Consider the following 27101-nt stretch of genomic DNA (forward strand, 5'->3'; position numbering starts at 1 on the left):
TTGGTTCTTGGTTTGACGATGGTAACAATCCACAGGTTGTTTTTTCTTCTTCTATGACTCAGTATTTATATTAGTTTAATGTGTTTCCCTTCACTAGACTGAAAGTTCCAAGATAGTAGAAATTTGTTTTATCTTTTGAGACAGGATCTATGTAGCCCAGGCTAGCCTTGAGCTCTCTAGCTCCTGCCACAGCCTCCTGAGTGCTATGATTACAAGATGCATCCCTTAGTTGTGTTTTATTATTGTGTGCCTAGCACAGAGTAGGCTACAATGAATCAGTCTTAAAACTTGTATAGCTGGGTTGAGAGTGCACACTTACAATCCTAGCATTTGAGAAACTGAGGCTGGGTGAGCATAAATTCCAGACCAGTTTGAGCGACAGGGAGAGTTCAAAGGTAGTGTGGACTACATAGTAAGATCCTGTATCAAAACTTAAAGATTAAAAAGGAAAATCTATCAGGTACCTGAAAAAAAATTGTTTGAAGTAATATATTTAAGATCATCCAATTCAATCATTATTTATTACACTTAACTTTTTTCTGGTTTCAAATGTATCTGGTTTTAAGCCCTTGCTTCTTAGTCCTAGACTTTATTAAAAGATGAAAAGATGCGTTGAAGGAACAGGAGAAATGGCTCAAATGGTTAAGAGCACTTACTACTTGTGCAGAGGACCACAGTTCGATTCCCAGTACCCATATGGTCATTTACAACCATCCATCACTCGTTTCCAGGAGATGGAATGTTCTTCTAATCCTTTAAGACACTAAGCATGCTTGTGGTACACCTACACACATGCAGGCACAACAAAGAAGAAAGGAATAAATCTAATAAAAAGAAAACTTAAAAAAATTGATGCATTGAAAAATCTGTAATTTTCTGGGCATGGTGGTACATGCTTTTGATCCCAGCTCTCAGGAAGCAAAAGATCTCTATTGAGTTTGAGGTGGGTTTGGTCTATATATTGAGTTCCAGGTCAGCCAGGGCTACATAGTGAGATTCCCAACTAAAAGAAAATAGAGGAACTTGAAAAATGGCTTAGCGATGAAGAGCATTTGCTTTTCTTCCAGAGGCCCCAGGTTCAATTCCTAGCGCCCATATGGCAGCTCACAACCATTTGTAATTCCAGTCCCAAGGTATCTAAACCCCCTCTTCTGGCCTCTGTGGGCATTGCACACCTGTGATGTACATACATGCAGGCAAAATATACACACATAAAATCTTTTGAAATGACAATTCATAAATATTTTAATGTAAACATCATGTAACAAACATAATCATACAATTATATATTCATATAATCCATCACAAATACAATGGCATAATGTTATATGAAAAGTAAAAAAATCCCACTCTCCATCTTGCAATGTCAAGTTGGGTGTGGTGGCTCATGCCTGAAAGCCCAGTGCTGAGGCTGAGGTATGAGCACCATAGTGAGCTCCAGACAAAACGAAATCCTGTAAACAAGTTCTTTAAAATACTGGCATTTTATAAATTCCAATAAGTTACAAGACTTTGTTTCGCTTTTTTTCCCCTGAGGGTCTCTCTCCATAGCCCTGGCTGTCCTGAAACTCAACATATATATCAGGTTGGCCTCGAACACACAGAGACCTGCCTGCCCCTGCCTCCCATGCTCTGAGATTCAAGCCACCCACCACTTCTGTTGGCTTGTTTTACATAATGTCAAAATGTATTACACATCCAGTAGAGTGGCAGGAGTCTTCCTCAAAAAAAGTAGAGTTTAATTTCTGTCAGAGGATTGAAACTTCATGATAAAATCTGGATTGCTAAGAGCACATCTCCTTCACATTTGCTCTCCTCCCTAAAATAATGCTGTTCAAATATATACAGCCTACCCATTCCATCACCAAAACTTTACGGTTTTACCTTGTAAATCAAGGACATATATAACCAAACAGTTGGTAAACATATACATACCGAGCACAACTAAGGTCCAGGAGGCACTACTGTGTAACGTATCCACCATCAGGTTAATCAAACCAGTTGTTATATTTGACAGCAAGAAAAAAAACAGCTGGTTTCTGTTCAGAGCTGTGATTAAACAAAGGCTGGGTTCTTTTTTTTCAGCTTCTAGGATTGGAGATTCAGAATGTTTTTTATTTGTAGCAGGCAACTGTATAAGTTTCCAAGAACATGGTACTAGAGCCCCTTTAATTAGAAATTTGGCAAAACTCAAAATTATATCACTCAGTAACAGACAGCTAAGAAGCAGCAGGCTAGAAGCAACCACCCACATACAAAAGGCTAAATTGGCCATTCTTCGAGATACGGCTTCTATATTTACTTGAACTATATAAAGGGAAATGAAGAAGCTAACAGCCACTAAGAGAATACAACAAGCAACTTTTATCCAGTCTCTGATATGTGTTCTGTTCTTAAGCACATACAACCCTGTCTGCACGCCAGCCATGTGGATCGTCACGTACCCCAGAGTGGAAATGATTCCTTCCCGGTTGGCATTAAATAACCCAGCTCTCGTGCCACTACCATCAGTGCCATACAAAATTACCCTCTTGAGTGGAGTCAAGTCAAGAGCTAGCTGGTACAACACAGTAATGCTGACAGCCATAATCCATGACTTATTTAAAGGAAAAATAATCAAAAGAAGGGATGTTATTAATTTCACAACTACGATGGTAAAGAAAAAATTCCAGTGAACTCCATACTCAGTTAAATGTTCCTGATAGCCTATGGATTTTATAACGACTAACCGTCCCATTCCTAACAAGACGAGCGGCCAAACAGAATACAGTGATTTTCTAAGGTAATTAAATCTGGACCCTTCTACAGATTTCCTTCTAAGCTCTGGACAAACCATTGCAGCCCCAAAAATAAAACCACCTACTCCGTAATCCATGGCCCCTGTCCCATAAAGCTCCGTTTTGGCAAATCTTCTAGGGAAAAGTGGGAAGTCCACAGCCAAAATGGCAATAGCAGTGAATACACTGTTAATGACCCGGTAACAGGTGATGGCTGGATTGTACTCTGACTCTAGGCTGATTTTCAAGAAGTTTGCAAAGACTTTCTGGACAGGCACTTTGGCATAGCAAGTTCTCCTCTGATAGATCTGATACAACAGCCATGCCCCGCAGGCAATCACAGTGAGACTCTCAAGGAGAATAAACGAAGACAGTATAGTCAGAGTGACCACCAGGGGGACTATGAGAACAACAAAGTCCATGAAGAATCGTGTGCTCCGGTGGAGTGAGAAAGAACACAAGTGCTCTGAGAAAATGATCAAAAGGCCTCTGCACAGGATACAGAATGCAGGAAAGCACAAGCCCTGGGTCACTTCCAGCACGCTGGTTCCATTGAGGTTACTGACAAAAGCTTCCTTCATCTGCTTTTGAGACATTTTTTTTCCCTTCCTGTGAAAACAAGACAAAAAAAAATGGATTTGAGGAAAACAACATTGCTGTGAAGTCGGTAAACAGCTACCTACCTCACTTGAATTTACGTATTTCTCAGTTTCAGAACAAAAGTTTAGGGGCTGGAGAGCTGGCTCAGCAGATAAGAGCACTGGCGGATCTTCAGAGGATCCGGGTTCAATCACCAGCACCCACATGGCAGCTCACAACTGTCTGTAACTCCAGTTCCAGATACCCTCACACGGACATACATGTGGGCAGAACAGAAGTTTAGGACTAACAGGCGGTGGTGGCACATGTCTTTAATCCCAGCACTCAGGAGGCAGAAGCAGGCAGCTCTCTGTGAGTACAAAGCCAGCCTGATCTACAGAGTGAGTTCCAGGACAGCCAGAGCTACACAGAAAAAGAGGTAGGCATTTAGGCCCTAGTGATTTCAGTTCCGGGCAGAATTTCCGTCCGTACTAAATGCTAAGATTCTAGGGGAAAAGTCAACATTGATACATTAAGAGAAGATACAACATTTCTAGTACAAAGTTGCATCTTCACTCTAAAAGGAAAGTAAATTTAGAGGCTGGGTATGGTGAAGCATACATATAATCCTGTCCCTTAAGACACAAGATGGTCCTTGCTCACATACTGAGTTCTCAGTCAACCTGGCTTACATGAAACATTGTCTTTTTTTTTTTTTTTTTTTTTTTTTTGTAGACAGGGTTTCACTGTGTAGCCTGGAACTCAATATGTTAACCTTGAACTCAAGAAATCCACCTACCTCTGCTGGCTGCCCCGCCCCACCTCCCCTACAAATGCTTAGATTAAAGGCATGTGCTACACATCCAGCCAGACCTGGTCTTTTTTCTTTTTTTTTTAATTGCAGTTTTTTCTTTCTTTTATTTTACATGCATTGGTGTTTTGCCATGGGTGTTGGGGCCCCTGGAACTGGAATTACAGACATTTGTGAGCTGCCATATGGGAGCTGAGAATTGAACCCAGGTCCTCTAGAAGAGTAGTCAATGCTCTTAACCATTGAGCCATCTCTCCAGCCCCCCAGACCTGGTCTTTAAGAAAGTAAATTTGGGATATGAATCCAAATGGCATCACAGTCAGGAATTTCTACTGCGAAGCATAATTTCTGTCTGTCTCTTTCTCTCCATATATATGTGTGTGTATGCATATATATATATTACATACAATTAGTTATATGTATATCGTGATATATACTGATGTTATGAAAACCTTCATGAAAGCTGCAAACGCCTTGCTAAGAACTTTAAAATAAAACTTCGGGAAGGAAGAGAAATTCTAAGTGTATTTTAAAGTCAGGGTCCCTTGGTTTCTGTCCAGAGCCTCAAAACCTACTACAGCACGGGCCACCTACCGGTGAATGCATGAGACCCAGGTTGTTCTTTGCCTCCTATACACACGCGGCCATATTTTCAGATTGAGGAGCAGGTGGACCGAATGGATGCATAGTACACACCAGGGCTAATGGCTTCTTTCCCCGCAGCCTACAACCTCCTCTGTCACATACTACTGTCTGAGACGTTGCACACTGAGCAAACACCTCCGTCGATCAGATGTGAATCACGGTGTGTAACGCCCCTGAAGGTAGACCATTGTGGTCTGTTTGGGCCCTGCATCAGCATCTCACCGTTCAGAGGCCCTGCAAGTCCTCCTCCTCCTCCTGACAGACCTGACAGCCGCAACCACGCCCGGCCCCAGACAGAGGGTCGCCGGCGTGCACAGAACAGGCTCCCACCGCACCTGCCGGCTCCCTCCGCTTCCGCCTCGCGAGCAACGCTTCCGGCCGGCGCGGGCGCAGCCTGTTCTTCCGGGCCCGCAGATTCCGCGCGCCCCCGCCGCCGGGGATGGCGACAGTCCCCGCCCCGCCGGCTCCCCACGCCCTTCGGTGCGTTGGGCTGGGTTCTGGAGACCGAGCCCTGCGACCTCGGACCCACGGCCAGGCGGGTCAGGGAGAGGGTCCGAGGAGCCCGCGCCAGACTCGGGCACGGCGACCTGCAAGGAGGTCAGCCCCCGGGGGTCCCCGGAAGCCGCGCTTTCCCACCCCGAACCCGGGAGGCCACGGAAACACCACACCTCACCCCGGGGTCTCCAAACATCTCACCTCCCGAGGAGCCCGCCCGCCGGTGCGGCGGCCCGGGACCGGCCACGTGCGTCCAGCGCCGCGTGTGCGCGCCCCGCCCCTGGGGAGGAGCCGGCGGGCTCCGGGCCACTCCGCCCGAGCTGCTGCGGGCCGCGGGCGACCCTGAGTTACGAGCTTTCTTTCCTAGCCGCTCCGGCTCCCTCTGCTCTCTTCCCTCCCCGGGGTTCTTTCCGTCTCCGCACTCTGCCCACCCGCCCCGGGCCGGGACTGCACGCTGGGCGCCCAGGCCGTGGGACCGGTGAGTGCCACTCCCCGCCTAGATCCGAAACCCTTCCCGGCCCGAGGGGTTTAGGGAGATCAGAGCTAAAGTAGAAGGGGGCACCTCACCTTCTAATTCTGCATTTCTCTTTCTGACTTTTTCTTGTGACTAAAGAGGAGGTAGCACAGCTTTTGCCCAGGACAAGGACCTTCACGGTCACTTTCAAGCTTGCCAGCAGGGGGCCACAAAGGGGGTGTTTCTGGCTGACTGGGGCTAGACGTCTGCCCCTTTCCTTGTCCTACCCAGGGACAGAGAAAGAGGCATAAGGAAACTGCGCCCTTGACTAGGGTCATATCCACCTTCCCGGGAAGGACGTATTCTCTCAGTACCAGGTGTTTCCGGAGTGGCATCCCAGCCCTGGGCACCGCGGGCGCGTTGCCAGTGCTGGAAGTACTGGTTCCCGCCAGGAATCTGGAGCAAAGAGGGCTGGACCCTCAGGACCCTGACCCGGCTCATAGACCTCCGGCTGTCCTTCCTGTCAAAAAAAAAAAAAAAGAAGCAGAGTTGGAAGAGGAGGGGGTTGTGATCTGCTTGCCACTTGCTTCGGACCAACTATTCATTACTCTCTTCTGCCTACTGTGGTCACACCCTTTCCAGAAATTCTTGGTGGTAACCGCGAGAGGAGGGTGCAAGAGAGCCCGGAGAACTGGAGAAAACTGCTCTGATCTGACTTGACTTCAAGCAGGAGCTGACACCGCAGAGTCATAACCAGCATTTACTAAGCTCTCACAGGTACTTGCCCATCCGAGCCATAATTTTGCGCTCTGTGGTGTCGTATTAGACCATTGGCAGCTCTTTGAAAACGAGGCTTACGGAGCTCCTGCCATGTGTTCTAGGGGGGTTGTGAGCTTTGGATTCTAACTCAGCACTGCTGGGGTCTCCCTGTTGGCCTTCTTCTCAAGGTGAGCTTCCAGCTGAGTCGCCAGAGACCCTCGGAGGATGGGTACAGTGTCCAGAGTGAGGGTGTCTAGCACGGTCCTGATACCCTTCTCTGCTTGAAGTTTCCCTCTCCCCGTTTCCATGGAAGTCCCTGGTCTAGGTTCTTCAAAGACTAGGTGTGTTCCAGAGCCTCAGAAAGTCTATCAGGATTAATCCATCCAAACCTTCTTTTTTCTTTTTTCTTTTTTTTTTGGTTTTTCGAGACAGGGTTTCTCTGTGTAGCTTTGCTCCTTTCCTGGAACTCGCTTTGGAGACCAGGCTGGCCTCGAACTCACAGAGTGCTTGGGATTAAAGGCGTGTGCCACCACCGCCCAGCTCACCAATCCCTTATAGATGTCCCTCGTTGCTAGGAAGGGATTGAGGCCTGGGAAATTGCAAGTCTGAGTGAGACTCACCATTTTTGAGATCCTCCCCTCACAGCACCCCTCCTCAGATGGATTCCTCTCTCCTGGTCTCATCTTGTTTGTTTGAGACAAGGTCTCATAGTGTAGCCCAGACAGGCCTCAAACTGAGATCCTCCTGCCTCAGCCTCCTGAGTGTTGAGATGACAGACACGTGCTGCCAATCTCAATCTCACCTTTTGGGCCTTTCCCCACCTGATGAGTGTCCCCAGACGGGTTTTCCACTCTGTAGTTAATGCTAATATTCATGCTCAGTGATACTCAGATTTGTACTGTGCTTTTAAACCTTGGCCTCATTGACCTTTATAACCTCTCAAAATAAGGTAGCTTTAACTATCCTTGCTTTCAAGGTGAGGGTTTGGGGTGATAGGTTTGCCCTGGGGTTGCATACCCATCCAGTGACTGAAGTATGGTAACCTTCTCATACAGCAGCCTCCCAGGAACATTGGGCGTTGACTCCAGGCCTACTCGCCATCAGCTGCTGACTACGTTTACAGACAAGGGTATTTCTGTCTAGTGGTGATGAGCGGGTCAAGGTTCTCTCCCCCGAGTGTCTTCATTCTCCATAGCATACTGACCCAGAAGATTTTGAAAACCCAGCCCATCACTTGCGTACCTTAAAACTGCCCCTGGCCTTTTACTGTCAGGAAGCGTCCCGGGTCGTCCCTGGAGGCTCTCACCAACGTTTCCTTACTTCCTAATTGGCAAGGGAAGGCACAGACTCTCACTCTCTGCCCAGGCCTGCCTGCTTCTCCTTTGGGTTCCTCCTGCTTGGGGGGAGGAGTCGGAGTGAGTCACCCCAGAGATGCCCTCACCTGTGTGGCCCTTGTCTTCTGTCTCACGCTACAGGTTCCGAGATGACTTGGCTGAGATTCCCACACACCTGAGTCTGCTGCTGGAGCAGTGGCCTCATGACCAGGTTGATAGACAGTACTGCTTGTGTCTATGACACAGAACTCGGGCTGCCCACACTAAAGCACGATGCTTCGGCAGGTAAAGCTGATGTAACCAAGCACCAGAGACACTGTCCTATTTGCCTGTCTAAATGAAGACTGCAGTTCTCCTAGCTGGAAGGACAGGAAAGACCCCTTCCTTCTTCAGATAGTCTTTCCAGTGCTCTTCGGATACCTAACTTGAATGTCTTCCCTTTTTGTGGTTTTGTGGCTTGAAGTGGATAAGTTGAGCTAGATAAAGGAGTCTAGGTCTCTTTGATGACCTTAAATGGAGTATATCCTGACAGAAGTCCTTCCTGGGCTGTTTTATTGAATCACAGTGGAAGTTTGGGGCTTCCAAGAATGTTCACTGAAGCTGAGCCTTTAAGAATAATAAAGAATTAGCCAAGTAAGCCGGGCATGGTGGCACACGCCTTTAGTCCTAGCACTTGGGAGACAGAGGCTCGCAAATCTCGATGAGGTCACGGCCAGCCTGGTCTACATATTGAATTCTAGGACAGCATAAGCAGTCCAGACAAAAGATGTCTGCCTGTGAAAAATGCAGGAGAAAGTAGCTTATGGGGGAGTCCAGCATTCTGCCTCTGAAAAGGCTAGTACCCCTGGCCTGCAAGGTGGGACCACCTTTCACCAAGGAGCTCCACCTCATACACCTGGTAGCATCCTTCATAAGTAGCTGAGATCCCTTGGCACAATGGTACATATTTGCTGGAATTTGATTTTCCTAAATTTGTCCCATACTAAGGGCTCAGGGAGGTTGTGCTCTGGTGAGTTCTAGCAGGATAACCAAGGTGGGACTTAGCAGACTCAAGAAAGCCATGGCAGGTGCCGCTGGACTATCCTGCTGTTTTATAGGAAATGAACTTTCAAGCTACAAAAAAGCAGCCAGGACAATTGTCTGCTCTGAGGTTTTTCTTCCTTCCTTCCTTTCTTTTCCTTATTCCAAAAGCAATGATTTTTACCACAGCCATACTTGTGACTGCCCTGTGCCCAGCCCTTGTTCTGTAGTAGGCACTACATTTGAGTATTTTGTTTCATCTTCATATTGCAGTGAAAAAAAATGTAGTAGTATATGTACTATACAGTGCTATTATGTTCCCGTTCTGGAGATAAGACCCAGATGAATTAGATGGCTGACTCAAGGTCACGTTCATTATCAGGAATTTGGAAAAATAAAGGCAATCAAAAAGGACATTAAAGTTATCTAGTCATACTATCCTAACACAATATTTTAAAGAATGTTTAGAATTTTTTGCCCTAATTTTTTCGAGACAGGGTTTCTCTGTGTAGCCCTGGCTGTCCTGGAACTCGCTCTCTAGACCAGGCTGGCCTCAAACTCGGAGATATACTTCCTGAGTCCTGGGATTAAAGGCATGCACCATCACACCCCAGTTCTTGTTTTGTTTTTTTGAGATCTTTCTGAGTAGCCCAGGCTAGGCTTGAACTCATGGCAGTCCCCTACTTCTCCTGAATGCTGGGATTACAGGTGTGTACCACCATACCCAGCAATAACTCCTTGAGTACCTAAGAGGTAGGCACAGTCACCATTCCCATTTTAGTGTTAATGAAAACTGAGATAAAAAGAGATAAAAGAACTTTAATAAATCCAGGCAGTAGTGACGCACGCCTTTAATCCCATCACTTGGGAGCCAGAGGCAGGTGAGTTCAAGGCCAGCCTGGTCTGCACATCGAATTTCAGGACAGCCAGGACTGTTAGACGGAGAAACCCTAAAGAGAAAGAAACTCAACTAGGATTGTAGAGGAATAAGTGGTGCTGTCGGGAGTCAAACCTGGGTGACCCAGACCCCGTTCCCGTTCTGTCCATCTGCAGCACCGGGGTTGACCTGGGGCCTCACTCGGGCGAGGCAGGCGCCCACCAGACTCTATCTCCTCTGTTTTTGCTTTTTATTTTGAGACCAGAGACTTAAATTGCTGGGACTGGCCCTGCACTTAACCGTCCTCCTGCCTGAGGAAACAGTCCCACCACCAGGCTCAGCAGTCTAGCTTCCTTTGTTGTTGTTTTGTTTGCTTTTGAAGACAGGATTTCTCCATGTAGCCCTAGCTGTCCTGGAACTTACTATGTAAACCAGGCTGGCTTCGAACTCACAGAGATCTGCCTGCCTCTGCCTCCGAGTGCTGGGATTAATGTCGTGCTCCACCACTGCCCAGCATAATCTAACCCAAGCTCTCGGTCACTAGACTCAACTCCCAAATGATCAAAACTGTTCTTAAATTGCAGCTGGTTTTGTAAGTAGTCCCTTCCTCCTTTCCTTTCTCCTCCACCCTTCCCCTTCTCTTTCCTTTTTCCCTCGGTCCTTGCCTTTCCATAGATTGAGCTGTAGGCTGTAGCAATCGCCCTCGAGAACAAGAGCCTGCTTTGTACATTATGATGGGCCTGAGCCTCACGATATTCAAGAGAAACTCATTTCTGTGCTCCTACATTGGCTTGTTCCTGAGGGGCGTGTGTGTTGAGGGCTCACCAGTCTCATTAGAAACACAAGCCAGAACAAGACTTCAGCCTCCTAAGCTGATTCCAGCTAGATGCCTGTCTTCTCTTCCCTTTCCGTCCTGTGCTGTACAGACAGCAGCTCTGTAAGGCTGGTAGCCTGTAGTCTAAAAACCGCCTTAGCTGGAGCTCACAGCAGAGGAGAGAGGAGACTATTGATATATCACACACACACACAAACACACACACACACACACACACACACACACACACACACAGGGTTTCTCTGTGTAGCTTTGCGCCTTTCCTGGAACTCACTCTGTAGCCCAGGCTGGCCTCGAACTCACAGGGATCCATCCGCCTGCCTCTGCTTCCCCGAGTGCTGGGATTAAAGGCACCCAGCCCAAGGCTATTGATTATTAATATGTACTCTCAAGGCCTCTACTAAAGTGCTCTGTGTGGTTTTTTTCCCCTGTAACCTGGGAGTTGAGTCCTCCCCACCCCCAAACAAACATGGCTCATAGAGGTGACTGACCCAGGCTCGCACACAAATGAGCAGCAGAGCTGACACATGAGCCACCTGGATCTTGTAGAAACCTGTTCTTTCGCCTGTGCAGACTCCACCCTTGCTAGCTGCCAGCTGGTCTGAGACCCAGGTCTCATGGCTCCTGTGTTGTTCCCCTGCAGGTGAACGGCCACAGTTCAGGCTCTGATGCCCAGGGCAGGGCATCCCTCAAGGGAGACCTACAGGAGTTCCTGGGTGGGGAGGCCCAACTCCACCAGGTGGATGACCTCACCAAGGTGAATCCTGTGACACTGGAAACAGGTATGGGCCTTCCTCTCCTCCAGACTGCTGCTCCAGAAGCATAGGGATGTAGCGAGGGTCTTCAGCACTGTTTGCCCAGTTCAGACCAAGCACTGAGACTCCTGACCTGGCCTCTGCCCCAGGGAACCTGCCACTGCACCTGGGCTCCCCAGGGCAGGCTTTGCTCTAGGTTTGGGACTCATCTTAATTAGATCTTACTTCTGTTCATCAGGGAGCTACAGGGTTCTAATGGTGCTTAGCTAATTACAGAGGGAGGGCTGCTTAGCAGATGTGTGTCTGGGCTTCTGTCTGCATTTGAGCCAGGCCTGGCTAACAGCATCTTTGCCTCAGTTCTGAGGTGCCTGCAGGCCCGGTACACAGAGGACATATTCTATACCAATGCTGGCTGTACCCTGGTAGCTCTGAACCCCTTCAAGCCCATCCCTCAACTCTACGCAGCAGAGCTGATGCAGGAGTACCATGCTGCGCCTCAGCCTCAGGTAAGGCTCCCTGGCTTCTGCCTAAGCCTCCCTGTGGCTTCACCCCCCTTCTTCATCTCTGCCCCAGTAATACAGTCATTCAAAGCCTGCTAGTGTCACGTCCCTGCCCAACAGGAGCTCTCAGAAATTGGACACATAACTGAGGTGCGATGTGGATGATAAATATTTAACCGAGGTTGAAACCTAAACTAGAAACAGAACAAAAGTTTTGATTATTATTATTATGCAAAGGACTTACAGGTGTGGTTGTGTCTCTGTCTTTTCAGACGAGAATAAAAGAGTATACAGTAGGGATTGCCCTTGAGCAGTCAGCACGTGTCCTTCTGTACTGAGACTAAATTATTTGAGGGATGGGAGGGAGGGATGCAGGCTGGAAGCGGACGCGTGTTCAGGGAGAGGCAAGAGCAAGCTGGCTAGCAGGAGGAAGCCTGGGTCGAGAGGTGGTGGATAAGGGTCTGAAGATGAGCACAGTCAGACAGAAGTCCCACCGCAGGCAGGATTTACTCCATGTGGAGGTAGGCCTTTGAACAGTCTGCAAGAGGAAGGTTGAAGTGAAAGAAACAGAACACTGAGGCTTCTTAACAGTTCAGGGACTAGGTAGCTGCAGCAAGGTCAGGTAGAGAAGGACAGACAGCTCTCAGGAAGCTGTAAGCGATCATTGCTGGGTGGCTAGTGAGGCATGGTGCAGATGGCACTGCCCTGAGGCTCAGGGAATGAGAAGTTTCAAGTGGAGTCCAAAGAAGTCCATCCTGGTCTGACACACTACCTGCCTGATACTCGAAGGCAAAAGTCGGGCCATGGTCCCCTCTTTTCTACAGTGCCCAACCGGATGTGAGCACATTGAAGACAGTATTTATGAAAGAAGTGTGGCAGGGCTGGAGAGATGGCTCAGCAGTTAAGAGCACTGGCTGCTCTTCCAGAGGACCCGGGTTCAGTTCTCAGCACCCACATGACAGCTCACAGCTGTCTACACACAGTTACAACTCCTGTTCCAGGGGATCTGGTTCCTGAATACAGTCATACTTGCAGGCAAAACACCAATGTATATAAAATAAAAATAATTTATTAAAAAAGGAAAAGAAAAGAAAGAGTGGCTTTGAAATTCAGATCACACAGGTGTACTTAATTGCTGAGGTCCTTGGCAGGTTGTTATTATGCCTCTGAACCGAGCTCGAATAGCTCATCTTTGGGGTTAGCCATCTAACTAATGTGCAGACTTCTTAGGTACCGTGCTGGCTAGTTCTATGTCAGCCTGGCACAAGCACCTGGAATCATCTCATAGGTAGGAACCTCAATTAAGAAAATACCTCCAGCCGGGTAGTGGTGGTGCATGCCTTTAATCCCAGCACTCGTGAGGCAGAGCCAGATGGATATCTGTGAGTTCGAGGCCAGCCTGGTCTACAGAGTGAGATCCAGGACAGCCAGGGCTACACAGAGAAACCTTGTCTTGAAGAAAACAAAAAAAGAAAATGCCTCCATGGGCTAGGGAGATGGCTCAGTGGTTAAGAGCACTGGTAGTTCTTCTAGAGGACCCAGATTCAATTCCCAGCACCCACATAGCAGCTCATAACTGTTTGTAACTCCAGTTCCAGGGGATCCGACACCCTCATACAGACATACGTGCAGGCAAAACCACCAATGCACATGAAATAAATGAAAGAAAAAAAGAAAATGCCTCCATAAGATCATGCTGGAGAGATGACTCAGAGGTTAAGAGCATTGGCTGCTCTTCCTGAGATTCTGAGTTCAATTCCCAGCAACCATATGGTGGCTCACAACCATCTATAATGAGATCTGACGTCCCCCTCTGGCCTGCAGGTGTACATGCAGAGCAGTCATACATAAAATACAAATAAATGAAATTTTTTAAAAAGTCAAAATTGTGCTGTGGGCAAACCTGTAGAGTACTGTAGGATATTTTCTTAACTAGTGATTGAAGTGGGAGGGACCAGCCCATTGTGGGTGCTGCCATCCCTAGGCTGGTGGTCCTGGGTACTATAAGAAAGCAGTATGAGCAAGCCAGTAAGTGGCACTCCTCCAAGGCCTCTGCATCTGCATCTGCTTGGGGTTCTTGCTTCCTTAACTTCCCGCTCTGACTCACTTCAGTGATGAACGGTGATATGGAAGTATAAGCAAAATAACCCTTTCCTCCCCAGGTTGCTTTTTGGTCATGGTGTTTTGTCACAGCAGTAGAAATGAACTAATACAGGCAGTAACTTAAGAAGAAATTTTCTTCCAACTGATAAAGTATAATAAAATAAGCAGCAGACTCAGACTATTAGAGAAAAGTTCAGAGGCAGCTCAGTGGGTCAAGTGCTCACCTGGCATACATACATAGATATGAGTTCCAACCCTAGAGCCAGGTGTGGTGGCACTTGGGAGGTACAGGTAGAAGACTTGGGAGGTACAGGCAGAAGGAACAGAAGTTCAGTGTCATCCTCAGCTACATAGCAAGTTCTAGACCAGGCTCCGGGAAAACCTGGTGGCGGCAGGGGTGGGAGAGGTGGGGGGTGTAGGTAGAGAGACAGCAGCCTTGAAGGAGGCCAGAGAGATAGTTCAGTGGTTAAGAGCACTTTCTGCTCTTCCAGAGAACCAGGATCCAATTCCTAGGGCCAGTATGTTGGCTCACAGCCATCTTTCACTCCAGCCCCAAGGAATCTGACCTCCTATTCTGGCCTCCAAGGACACTGCACACATGGTACAGACGTACACACAAGCAGAACACCCACACACATAAGATAATTTTTTTTTAACTTAAATAAAATCAGAGCCGCACAGTGGTGGTGCACACCTTTAACTCCAGCACTCAGGAGGCAGAGGCAAGTGGATCTCAGTGAGGTTGATGTCAGCCTGGTCTACAGAGCAAGTTCCAGGACAGCCAGGGCTACTCAGCGAAACCCTATATCAAAAAAAAAAAAAACAGGAGGAGGAGGAGAAGAAAGAAAGAAAAAGAAAATCCAATGAGAGCATAAAGTGTTAAGGTCATAGAGTGCTGGAAGCTAGCTGCATGCATGCTGAGAGAACCTCCGTGAATGAACCAACCATAGGAGTTTTGCAGTTGGGTCTAACTCTGACATGCGGGCCAGGTTTTTTTGGAGGAAGCATGCTAACAGCACTCCTGGCAGCCTCCCAGTCTAGGCCGTCATTGGATCTGCCACTCTTGCAAACAGGTGCTCACGTGACCATCCCCTCTGATATTTCAGACATTGAAACCCCACATCTTCACAGTGGGTGAACAGACCTACAGGAATGTCCAGAGCCTGATTGAGCCAGTCAACCAGTCCATTGTGGTCAGTGGAGAGAGTGGAGCCGGGAAGGTAGGCGCGCCAATGTCTTATCCTGTCTCATGCCTGGCTAGGTGAGCAGAAGGCGAGGGCCATTCACAGATAGGCTGCCTGACTGAACCGGGGAACCAGGGTGTCTGCTGTGCTCAGCAAGCTCCACACCAGAAGACTGGGCTCTGGCGCAGCCTCCGAGGCTGGCTCTGCTGCCACCCTGGTGAGATGCTTTCCCCTCGCACCTTGACTTTCTCACTGAAGGTGCGTCTGGGATCTCTAGGAGCAGCAGTCAGATGTTGGGGAACCCAGCATCATGTCCATCAGGTAGAATGCCTCAGTCCTTTCTCTTGTGAAATGGAAGGGAGTAGAAGGCCAGCACCTGCATGGACTTCTGTGGGAGCAGAAAGGAGCCTGTGTTGTTGGACGAGATGACACACCTGTAATCCCAGGACTTAGGAGGCAATGTAGGAGGATCACAGGCCAGCCTGGACTACATAGTAAGACTCTTATCTACAAATAAATGAAGTAAACATAATATAAAATCGGAGCTCGTGCACGTGAGGCCTTGGGTAGCATGCTTAGCACATGCCTTGGTTAGCATGCTTGGCACATGCCTTGGGTAGCATGCTTGGCACATGCCTTGGGTAGCATGCTTGGCACATGCCTTATGTGCCCTAGCTCCTACTCCTCAAAAGTAGCCGGGTTTACTATGGGGAGAAGATTGGAAGAGACCAAAGCCTGCTGGAATTGAAGCTGGAGAAACAGCTCAGCTGTTTAAGAGCACTGGTTGTACTTACAGAGGATCAAGTTCGATTTCCAGCAACCATGTGATGGTTAATAACCATCTAAAACTAGTTCCAGAAGATCCATCCAATGCCCTCTTCTGACCTCTGTGGACACTGCACACATGTGATGCACACATACATTCAAGCAAACACCCACATACATAAAATAAAAAACCACAATAAATATTTTTAAAAAATGAAAACCCTATTGGGGTTGCCAGTGACAGCAAGGGCAGTGTAGGAGAAGCTCTGGGATAGCCAGAGGGCCTTATAGATAGCCGGAGCTCAGCAGGTGAGACAGATGCTACCTAAACAAGGACTTCCTCCACTGGTGAGAGGAAGCCTCCCTCAGGCCTCACCCAGCTGCCGCTCCCTCTCTGCAGCACTATATGAGGGATTACTATAAGCCCCTTTTGCCTACACTCACCTACCCAAGAGCTACTGAACATTAAGTACCTCCTGGGCCTAGACTGTGGGCTAGGAGTAGACAGGTGTCATGGAAGAAACCTGGGTGAGAAATGCAGTATGGGCGCTAGACTGCAGGCTAGGAGTAGACAGGTGTCATGGAAGAAGCCTGGGTGAGAAATGCAGTGTCTACTTCTGACCTTAGTCTCTAAGCAAACAAAGAAAGACAGGAAGTTGGGTAGAGAGGCCATAGGTCAGCAAAGTGCCTGAAAACTCAGCTCCTGAACAAAGAGAATTGTCCACCAGAGTAGTCTGGGAACTAGGGCAGAACCTGGCTTAAGACCAACACAAGCAGAGCTCAGTAACCCTTCACTGAGTAGCCATCATGGCCATTGAGTAGGCCTGCTTGTTGTTTTTATTTCTTTTTTTAACATTTAATTAGTTAGTTGCGGGTGGGGCAGCACATGCACACAGTGCACGTGTAGAGGTCAGAGGACAACCCTTGAGAGCCGGGTCTCCTCCACCATGGGGATCCCAGGGGTAGAGCTCAGGTCATCAGGCTTGGCAGCAAGAGCCTTGACCTTTGAGCATCTTGTTGGACTTTTTGTGTTTATTCTGTGCTGGGGATCACACCCAGAGCCCTGAATGTGCTGTACAGGCATGCTACCAAATGAACTATGATTTATCCTCAGGCCTTATTTTACTTTCTAATTTTGAGACAAGGTCTCGTAAGTTGACCAAAACGGCCTTGAACTCACTTACATAATTCAGCTCTCTTCTGGCTTCCATGGGCACCAGACATACCTGCAACCAAAACACCTATACACATAATAAAGTAAAATAACTTTTAAAAAGACCTACTACTCTATGGACAGGATGTAAAATAAATAAATATATATATTTATTTAAAAAAAAAACTACTTCCAGGTATAGTCACAATGGGGAAGAGCTCATTTCTCTCCCTATACCCCCATATTAATTGGGTGAAATATTTCGGTCCACAGAACACCTTAAACAAAAGGGAAAAATAAGTTGCCTGGGTTTGGTCCCCAGCACTGGAAACTGAACTTGCTTGCATATTGGGCTGGGGGTATGACTGTGTGGTAGACTGCCTGCCTGGTATTCACGAGGCCCTCGGTTCAGTGCTTAGCACCGACAAAGTTAAATAACTAATTAAAACCAAAGCCAAGGCCGGCGGCGGCGGTGGTGGCGCATGCCTTTAATCCCAGTACTCGGGAGGCAGAGGCAGGCAGATCTCTGTGAGTTCGAGGCCAGCCTGGGCTACCAAGTGAGTTCCTGGACAGACGCAAAGCTACACAGAGAAACCCTGTCTCGAAAAACCAAAAAAAAAAAAAAAAAAAAAAAAAACCAAAGCCAATAGTGAAAGATAATAAAATAGGAAACAGAATAAAAAAAAGAGTGAATTCCAGGGTTCCAGGGTTCTTTTGTTTCTGAGGTGTGGGGAGTGAACTGCAGACCGTGTATATACGACTCTGAATTTGTTAAGAAAAGGGGGTGGGGCGGTGCCAGGAATGCAGCTGAGCTGTCAAGTGATTGCCTGGCATGAGGGGTAGAAACAAACTGTGTTATAGGTGGCCCACACCTACAATAGAGCCCTGGGGAGGCGGAGACAGGAAGAGCAGAAGTTCATCCTTAAATTATAAGTTCAAGGCCAGCCTGAGCTACAGTGAGACATCGTCTCAAAACAGAGGAGAGGGAAAGCTGTAGAGTAATTTATCAAGGTGATAGGGCACAAAGTCCATGTGTAAAGATCCAGCTGTGTTCTTTCCCTAAGGAGACTGAAAGACAGAGATTTGAGTTTGAGGCCTGCCAGGGCTACATAACTACACCCTGTCTCAAAACCGAGTAGAGAGAGGCATAATGGAGAGTTTGGAAGGAAGAAATGATGTGATTACAGAGGCAGGCAATCTCTGAGTTCTAGGACAGCCTGTACTACAGAGTGAGTTCCTGGATAGCCAGGTCTACACAGAGAAACCTGAGGGGGGGGCGGGGGGGGGGGGGACGGGGCGGCGTGGAGATGGATATAGCTGGGCATGGTGATGTAAGTTTGGGTTTTGTTTTGTTTTGTTTCTTAAATGGGGGTACTTGGTTTTATTCAAGTCTTTTGTTCTTAGTTTTTAAAAATTACTTCATGGTAAGAGTGTTTTGTGTTTCACTTGCCTGCATATATGTTCGTGCAGCACATGCATGATGTGCCTTGGGGGTGGGGGACAGAAGAGGGTGTTGTGAGCCACCATGTGGGACTGGGAATTGACCTCTGATCCTTTGAACCACAGAGCCATCTCTCCAGCCTCTCAGGTCTGCTTCTAATATACTCCAAATACCTTCTTTTCTGGGTATGGAGGCACAAGCATTTAATCCAAGCATTTCAGAGGAAGAGGCTAGTATATCTCTGTGAGTTGAAGGCCAGCATGGTCTCCCATAGCTAGTTTCAGGCTAGCCAGGGATACATAAGTGCGATCCTGTGTAGAAACACACACAGACACAAACATACACACAATCTAAATACTTTCTTTAGTCATTATTTGTTTGTTGTTTGTTTTTTGGGTTTTTTTTTTTTTGACAGGGTCTGTAGTCCTTACTGGCCTGAAACTCACTAGAGAAACCAAGCCTGGCCTTGAATTCACAACAATCCTTTGGCTTCTACCTCCCAAGTGATAGGACTATCCCTGGTACCAAAACTCAATTTTTGTTCTGCTCTTCTTTGAGACAGGGTCTTACTATGTAGCCTTGGCTGGTTGGAGCTTTGCTAGATAGACCTGCCTGATGAAGAATTTACAGAGATCTTCCTGTCTCTGCCTCACGAGTACTAGAATTAAAGGCATGGGCCATGATTGGCCAGCATTCGGCTTGTTTTGATTCATTTTTTACATTTATTTTGTATCATGGGTGAGCATGCAGTGGTACATGGATGTAGAGGTCAGATGATAGTTCTAGGGGTCTGTTCTCTTCTCCATGTGGTCCTAGGGATTGAACTCAGATGCTCACCTAGATAGATGAGCTGGCCATGGTGATGTGAGTTGTTTCTGTTTTGTTGTTTTTGACGCAGGGTTTCTCTGTGTAACAGCTCTGGCTGTCCTGGAACTTGCTCCGTAGACCAGGGTAGCCTTGAACTCACAGAGATCCTCCTGCCTCTGCCTCCCGAGTGCTAGGATTAAAGGCGTGCGCCACCACCTCCAAGCTAGGATGGTATGTCTTTAAGGCACTGGGGAGTCAGAAGCAGGAAGATTTCTGTGAGCTCAAGGCCAGCCCGGTCTACAAAGAAAGTTCCAGGCTAACAAGGAGTAAGACTCTGTCTCAAAAATAAATAAAGAGCTGGGCATGGTGGTGCATACCTTTGATCCCAGAACTCAGGAGGCAGAGGCAGGAGGATCTCTCAGTTCCAGGCCAGCCTGTCCACAGAGCGAGTTATAGGACAGGCTCCAAAGCTACACAGAGAAACCCCATCCCCAAAAACAAAAATAAATAAATAAAATAAAAATAGATATGATAAAGAACTATAGATATGATAAAGAAATAAAAACAAATATAAACCCTGCATCTCCAGGGTTTGTTAAAAATATATATATATATATACAAAAACCTATTCTAGGATAACAGCTGTGAGGGCCTCAGAGATGCCAGGTAGCCTGTCAGGTCTGGGCTAGGGTGTGGGAGGGTGTTCCTCCTGTGTTCCAGCCTCTTTCCTTAGTGCGTCTTCTGAGCTGAGAGAAACGGGAAATGCCTTGCCCAAGGCCACAGCTAAATTGAGCATCCTTCAGGAATTTGGGCGGGCAGCAGCACATGATGGAGGAAAGTACTGTAGTAGGCGCGTCTCTCTCGGTTCCGCAGTGGGAGGGTGAGGAGGAGGACACTGTCCACATGGCTGTGTTTGCTACAGACATGGACCTCCCGCTGCCTGATGAAGTTCTATGCTGTGGTGGCTGCCCCACCTGCTTCCTGTGAGAGCCACAAGATCGCAGAGAGGATTGAACAGCGGATCCTGAACTCTAACCCTGTCATGGAAGCTTTCGGTGAGCTTGGTGTCTTCTGCACCATACTCCAGCCCCATTTATTTCCTCTGGGATTCGCCATCTTCCGGGAGAGAGGTAGTGCTTTACAACCTCTCTCTGGGCTGGAGAATGACTGTCCTTCACTTCCTGGATCCCAGCCTCTTCCCAGATTTCCTCAGCTCCCTTCCATCAAAGGTGCTGTCACATGGGGATATAGCTTGTTGGTAGAGCCTCGCGTCTGCGAGATCCACTGCCAGCTAGAGCTGGTATCATTGGGTTCATATGAAACAGTCAGACAGAGAGTGTCTTGGGCTCATCTAGTCCAAATCTTATCTCTCCATTCAGTTCCTAATGTTCCAAAAGGGAAATTTGTCAAAGGTAGCATAGCTTTGGGGGGGAGGGGGCTGATTTTTTGTTTTTATTTATTTTTGTTTTGGTTTGTTCGTTGGTTTGTTTTTGAGACAGGGTCTTGATATGTAGCCCTGGCTGTCCTGGAACTCACTATGTAGTTCAGGCTAGCCTCAAATTCACAGATATCTGCCAGCCTCTGCTTCTGATTAAAGAAGTACGCCACTATCCCTGGCTTATGGTGGCATAGCTATATTAGTGTCCATATTGGGCCTGGAGTCCACATGTTGTGTCTGTGTCTAAAACCAGTAGTGACCACTTACTTTCCCCTCTTCTTGTCAAAGCAGAAAGTCCCTGACTGGGCTGGAAAAATGACTCAGTGGTTAAAAGCATCTGTTGCTCTTGCACAGGACCTGAGTTCAGTTCCCAGCACCCACATGGTGACTCACAACCATCCTATAACTCCAGTTCCAGGAGCAGGCCTGACCTCTTGCAGGCACCAGACATACATGTGGTACACGTACATGAATGTAGACAGAACACTCATCCACATAAAAGAAAAAACACCCTCACTGCCTAGGCTTTCTCATTCCTGTTCCTGGCTGGGAAATACTTGTAAATCTCTTGACCCCATGTGCCAAAGCCTGAGAGCCCATTCCTCAGTCCTGACGCCCATTACATGGAAATCAGCAGAAGGCCTTTGGGTGACTAGGGACAGGAACACAGCCACAGCAGCTGGTGAGAGCTGTGAAACCTGGGGAGTGGGCATAAACACGGTGTTGATCTCTAGGGAACGCGTGCACACTTCGGAATAACAACAGCAGTCGCTTCGGGAAGTTCATCCAGCTCCAGCTGAACAGGTAACAGCTACTGCCATCCAGCACATGGGACAGCAGAGATGGGGACTGGAGGCAGCTGGGGCAGTCAGTCACCCCCCTGGGTCATCCCCATGGGCAAAACCCTGCTCATAGCTTTTATGTTGGATGTGTGGCTTTCTTGAGCTCAGCGAACTCTGGGGCTGTCCTTTTTTAGCCTACAAAGCCATAGCTACTGTGACCTTGAGCTAATGCTCGTATGGCTCAGAAATTTCTTGTTAAAATGCCTCTTTGGGATATAACCCTGAACTAGGGCATCAACTCCTACCTTGAGATGGGCCAAAGTGATAACGCTGAGGTGTTTGCCATGCCTGTCTGAGCTACATGCCAGAGAATATCCCAGAACACTCAAACACATTTTGAGTTTTGTTATTTGAGACAAAGTCTCCTAGAGCCCAACTTAACCTTGAACTCCTGGCTTCCCAAGGACATTGTGAATGTCCCCAACCCCAGAAGAGCTTGGAAGGGATTTGCTAGGTGGCAGTCTGTTGTAAGCTAGTAGTAGAAATGGCTATGGAATGAAGGGATAATAATGGGGCTCTGCCTGTGTGTGCCAGAGCCCAGCAGATGACGGGAGCTGCAGTCCAGACCTACCTCCTAGAGAAAACGCGTGTGGCTCGTCAGGCCTCCAGTGAGAGGAACTTCCACATCTTCTACCAGGTCTGTGCCAGGTGGAATGCACTGTGCCACAAGCAGGGCGAGGTGGCTCGTCCCTCCACCCCAGCATGCTCCACACCTGGCCCCTTCACTTGCTCTCAAGCAGAGCTGCTCACCAGGCACAGCTTGGGCCTAGAGGTAGGATTTTCTGCCTCGTGCAGATCAGAAGGTCCTCTAGGCAGGCGCTCTGTCTTCTGAATGGAAACTGGGTCACCTGCATTAGACTGAGGACCCTTCTAAGATGGAAACTATTTCCCACAACAGCATGATGGTTGCTCTGGGATTGTGTTCCTTCCCTGGACTGGGCTTCTCCAGGGCATTGGTAGGGCCCCTTGCACCCAGACTAGGAGCTTCTTTAGGTCAGGGATGTACCTCTGTAATCGAGACAAGGACTCCCCAGCAAGAGTCTGCATTCTGCTTCAGACTGCCAGCTTTCCCGGAAGATATTTTTTGGCCATCAGGCTGGAGACATTCTGGACAGTGGTGGTTCTTTCACCCCATGCCCTGTGCTTACTTTGGGGGACCTCTCAGCCTTGCAATGATGCTGCCATTTCTCACTCCTCATTCTAACCTCGGGCCTGAAGGCCCTCCCACCCAGCTCAGCCTCCTGTGCATCTCTCCCCGCAGATTTGCAAAGGAGCCACCAAGGATGAGAGGCTCCAGTGGTACCTCCCCGAGGGGGCTGCCTTCTCCTGGCTACCCAATCCAGAAAACAGTTTGGAAGGTAGGAGGAGCCTCCTTGGTACCCTAGACTGCCCCAAAGCCCCACCCATTCTGCCCAGGGTCTGTCTCCCCTTCCCCACTGGCCCTGCTGACCACTGGGCTGTGACATGGATTCTTTTCAGAGGATTGTTTCGAGTTGACCAGAGAGGCCATGCTCCATTTGGGCATCGACACCCCCACCCAGAACAACATCTTTAAGGTCAGAAGAAAAGCCATGCTGCTTGCACTTAGAGGTGATGGTAGCCCCTCTCGTGAATTGTCCCTGGACTTGGGACTCTCTCCATGAGTGTCTAGGACTTCAGGCCTCACAGGGCCATACCAAGGAGCTGGCCAGCACTTTGGGAACCCTAGAGACAGGTGCTGGACTGGGCTGTAGGGTCATTAACATACCATAATAGTACTTAGTAATGAACATGGCACAGTGACTCGCACACCCAGAGCACAAGGACTTTAGGGCAGGTTTTTTTGTTGGTTGGTTTTTTGTGGGAGGGGGCAGGTTTTATTACAGTGACAATATCTTTCTCTGTTTGTCTAATTAACACTTTAAAGCTTAGAAGTGATGTTCACACCTCCTTGCTCACTTGATTTTTATCAACAGTCTCTTATGCATGGAGATTATTTCTATTTTATACTTGAGAAAATCCGAGGTAAAGAAGCGTACCCAAGACACCACTACGTGATGCAGTTGGTCCAGGCGTTGTTATTCCAGATGCCCACCTCTTCTTCCACTCTGTCCTCTGCCTCTTGCTCTGGGAGCCCAGTGAGCTGGCCTTCCCATGCTCACTGCCTTTCTGCCTTTGCTGAAGGCCAGCTGCTTCCCTTAATTCCTCATCTAGAGCAACAGCATGTAATGTATAGGGTGGGCTGGGGACAGAGACAGGGAAGCCACCGAAGGAAGATGGGGATATTGATGGTAAGGTGTCACACCCAGTATGGATCCCACTAGGTAAGAGTTTGTGCAGAGGACAGTCCATGGAGACAGGCTGGAGGGAATGGACAACACCAGGAGTCTTTGTGGGTGCTGGTTTGAAGGTGTGACATACTGATCTGGCAGGGAAGACACCATGATCAGGAAGGTGGTTTTCCCAGGGCGAGACTCATCCATTCCACTGAAAGTGTTAGGACCTTATGCCACAGCTGTGCTGCCCATTGGGCACAGGTGCCCTCTCCTGGGGCAGTTTGGGGCCAGAAAACTGGTAGCCTGTGGAGACTGTCTGTCTGGGACCAGGCAACAATAGCAGGAGAGACTCTGCTCTCTTAATAGGAGGTCCAAGGTCTCCAGACTTACTGGGTCTACAAGTGTTCTGCTCGCCTTCATACTGGAAGTTACCGCTATAGGTCATTGAAGGCAAAGGCAGAAGGGTGGTACCTATTGTAGAGACCAGGATCACAGTTCCTCCTCCAGGCTGGACTATCACAGCCCAGTAATGCTGAGAAAGGCTTCCGGGAAGCCATGACCAAGCCCGTCAGGCAGAAGTGACACTGGCCCGTAGCTAAGGGAGTGAGCAGTACTCCCACAGGGACCATTCCTGAAGGTGAGGAGTAGGGCCAGAGGATGAACGGAGGTAAGGTCTACTGGCTGTTCTGGGAGGCATCGGAAGTCTTGGTGCCTAGTCTCTAATCTTGCCTTTCTCCTAGGCTCGACATTAACCTCTCCCATCTCTGTTACGGGCATCATCGTGGCATGTGCCTCATGGGATGTGGAAGAGATTGTCTTGGGATGCACTAACTTATATGAAATCTTGTCTGACAGAGGTAGACAGTGGGACAATCATCAGGAGCTCCTTTCTTCCTCCGTTGTTGTGACATCAGCATAAGAACTCATCCTCTTCAAGTCCCTGCTTCCTGACCATCCCTTCTGTCCCTCAGGTCCTAGCTGGACTCCTGCACCTTGGCAATGTCCATTTCGCTGACTCGGAAGATGAAGCCCAGCCCTGCCAACTGATGGATGGAACCAAGGGTGAGAGACAAGGATGCGGGGAATGTGCCTGGCAGGAAAGTGACTAGTGTTGCTGAGGTGCGGTGGGAAATTGCAGGGTGAACTTTTCCATCTGGCACCCTTGGGTTAACCATCTGCTGTAGGGCCTGCGATGGGTAATTGACTCCTCGGCCTCTGGTGAAGCCAACGCTGTTGTCTCCATCTTACAGTGAGAAAGTTAGTCAGGTGGTTAGGAAGTAATTTGTCCAGTTGTAGCACTGGCTTCAAGCCCTGCCTCTGCCACGTAAGGAGGCCTGTGCAAGCCTCTTCACCCATCAGGACCTGTGTTTCCTCCATCCACTCAGTTCCAGTGGAGGGTGTTTGCCTAAGGAGGACTCTCCTCTCCCAGTCTCTGTCAGGACCTCAGCCTCGCTGCTGCAGCTCTCAGAGGACATGCTGCTGGAGACCATGCAGATTCGAACCATCAAGGCAGGCAAGCAGCAGCAGGTGTTCCGGAAGCCATGCTCCCGAGCTGAGTGTGACACCCGAAGAGACTGTCTGGCCAAACTGATCTATGCACGGTGAGCCATTGACTCTGGGCCTTCACTTCCCGCTGGGTTCTTAACCTGTCTGAGGTCGGACTCAACACTTGTCAGGCAGCAGATGGAGGCCCAAGATGGAGGTACTAAATAAAGCAGACCAGTTTGCTGGGATTCCAGGTTTGCCCTAAACACTACCTGTATTGAATGGAGAAGTTGCCGCATTCCTGACCTATATTCAGCTTGTTCAAGTACAAGAGCCTGCTTTGACCTTGGCCATAGGTGAGGAAAGCCTTCTCAGCTCTCTGTTGGCAAACAGGCCCCAAAGGGGATCTCCACCTTTACAGTTCCAATTCAGACTGTTGAGTGGTGATAGGCTCCTTGTCTCCTGTACCCTGGTTCCGACGGTCATTCACCTGGGGAGTTGGAGACAGCAGTGGAGCCAGAAGCTCAGCTCAGAGTCAGTGCCAGCAAAGCATGCAGCAGGCAAGGCAGCACAGCAGGGAAGGGGGCCTGAGCTTGCTGGGACATGACATATGGTCAAGGGTTATCTCATCTTGAGTCCTGAGAACCTTCGAGTACCTTGTAGAAGCTGTCAGGGGCTCAGAATGCCCTGAGATTATCGGTGACTGCTGTATATTTGTGTGCATGTGAGATTTTGGACAAACCTGTTCAGAGCCAAGAATCTGAGGTCTGCCTGAGCCCATGGCAACTAGAGACAGATACTACTGCCTCAAAGCAGGTTTTCGGTCAAAAGTTGGGAGATTTTTGTTTTGGGGGTGTTATTTTGAGACAGGGTCTCACTATGTAGCTCTGGCTGGCTGGAACTCACTGTCAGTGCTGTGACTAAAGGTGTGCGCTACTACACCCAGCAGTCAAAAGATTTCTAATCCTAAGAGTTACAGATAGAATGAGCGTCTAGCCATAGGCCATTTTACACATGGAAGCAGTCATGTTACACTAGCTCATTCATTTTAATATCTTGCATGAGTGTTTGAACCCCTGTTGTTGCTAAATAAATAAATAAAGTGGGTCTGAATTAAGCTGTTTGCAGAGTAATTACTTAAGGAGAAACTGAGGTAACCACAGCACTTTTTTGGCTGAAGCAGTGGTTGCTGGTTCCATCCCAGAGTCTTTTCCAGAACTGGGTAGGAGAAGGCAGTGTGTAGGAAAGAAGGCCCTCAACAATGTCGTGCTTGGTGCCTCCTTGTATAGAAGTTTCATTTTCTATGGGCTAGTGACAGTTCAGAGTTCTTGTGACTTAGGACCACTTGTTTGGGATTGAGTAGGATGTGCAGCTCCTTAAGCCTTTTTCAGGGGAATTCAATGCACTCAGCTCCTTACTAGCCTAACTAGGACCTGCCAGTGGTCTGTCTCTTCTAGTCACAGCATCAGCTGGTGATGGGCCTCATGACTAATGCAGACCCAGGAGCTGCACCGTGCTATCCTGTGCTGTCTTGTATGAGGACAGGTCAGGGCCGTGAATACCTGGAAATGTATATGCCCAGAGCCTGCCTCTGCAGTGGGTCAAGATTGCATAGGCTGGGCGGTGGTGGTGCACGCCTTTAATCCCAGCACTGGGGAGGCAGAGGCAGGCGGATATACAGAGTGAGTTCTAGGACAGCCAGGGCTGTTACACCGAGAAAACCTGTCTCAAAAAAACAACAACAAAAAAAAGATTGCATAAGCCAGAAACAAGAGGTTGGCCTTTGG

General features: G+C 48.4%; 2 protein-coding genes across 6 annotated transcripts in view; one reads left to right on the forward strand and one right to left on the reverse strand.

Moving 5' to 3' along the window:
* Positions 1-1219: 1219 nt before the first annotated feature.
* Pigw (phosphatidylinositol glycan anchor biosynthesis class W) lies at positions 1220-5560 on the reverse strand. Of its 3 annotated transcripts, none has more exons than XM_016001730.3 (2): positions 5509-5560; positions 1220-3386 (listed from the first exon to the last, which is right to left on the reverse strand). In XM_016001730.3, exon 2 carries the CDS (start codon positions 3371-3373, stop codon positions 1862-1864), a length of 1512 nt encoding a protein of 503 aa, XP_015857216.1. In that variant the 5' UTR covers positions 3374-3386; positions 5509-5560; the 3' UTR covers positions 1220-1861. The 3 variants fall into 3 exon arrangements, with proteins under 3 accessions (XP_015857216.1, XP_015857217.1, XP_006983241.1); XM_016001731.3 differs by lacking the exon at positions 5509-5560 and adding an exon at positions 5035-5166; XM_006983179.4 differs by lacking the exon at positions 5509-5560 and adding an exon at positions 4762-4898.
* An 18-nt stretch (positions 5561-5578) lies between these two features.
* The window catches only part of Myo19 (myosin XIX), a 32384-nt gene continuing 10861 nt past the window's right edge, over positions 5579-27101 (forward strand). Inside the window, exons 1-13 of one of the 3 annotated variants that reach the window (XM_006983180.4) lie at positions 5579-5785; positions 6404-6538; positions 7996-8139; positions 11230-11368; positions 11699-11847; positions 15051-15164; positions 20217-20349; positions 21467-21536; positions 22109-22211; positions 22836-22932; positions 23054-23130; positions 24801-24891; positions 25259-25430. In XM_006983180.4, the coding sequence (XP_006983242.1) occupies positions 8128-8139; positions 11230-11368; positions 11699-11847; positions 15051-15164; positions 20217-20349; positions 21467-21536; positions 22109-22211; positions 22836-22932; positions 23054-23130; positions 24801-24891; positions 25259-25430 (1157 nt within the window). In that variant the 5' untranslated portion in view covers positions 5579-5785; positions 6404-6538; positions 7996-8127. The remainder of the gene's footprint in view (positions 5786-6403; positions 6539-7995; positions 8140-11229; positions 11369-11698; positions 11848-15050; positions 15165-20216; positions 20350-21466; positions 21537-22108; positions 22212-22835; positions 22933-23053; positions 23131-24800; positions 24892-25258; positions 25431-27101) is intronic. The other 2 variants (XR_013041824.1, XM_076543071.1) reach the window with 2 other exon arrangements.

Source organism: Peromyscus maniculatus, chromosome 8 (genome assembly GCF_049852395.1).
Source record: "Peromyscus maniculatus bairdii isolate BWxNUB_F1_BW_parent chromosome 8, HU_Pman_BW_mat_3.1, whole genome shotgun sequence".
NCBI lineage: Eukaryota > Metazoa > Chordata > Mammalia > Rodentia > Cricetidae > Peromyscus > Peromyscus maniculatus.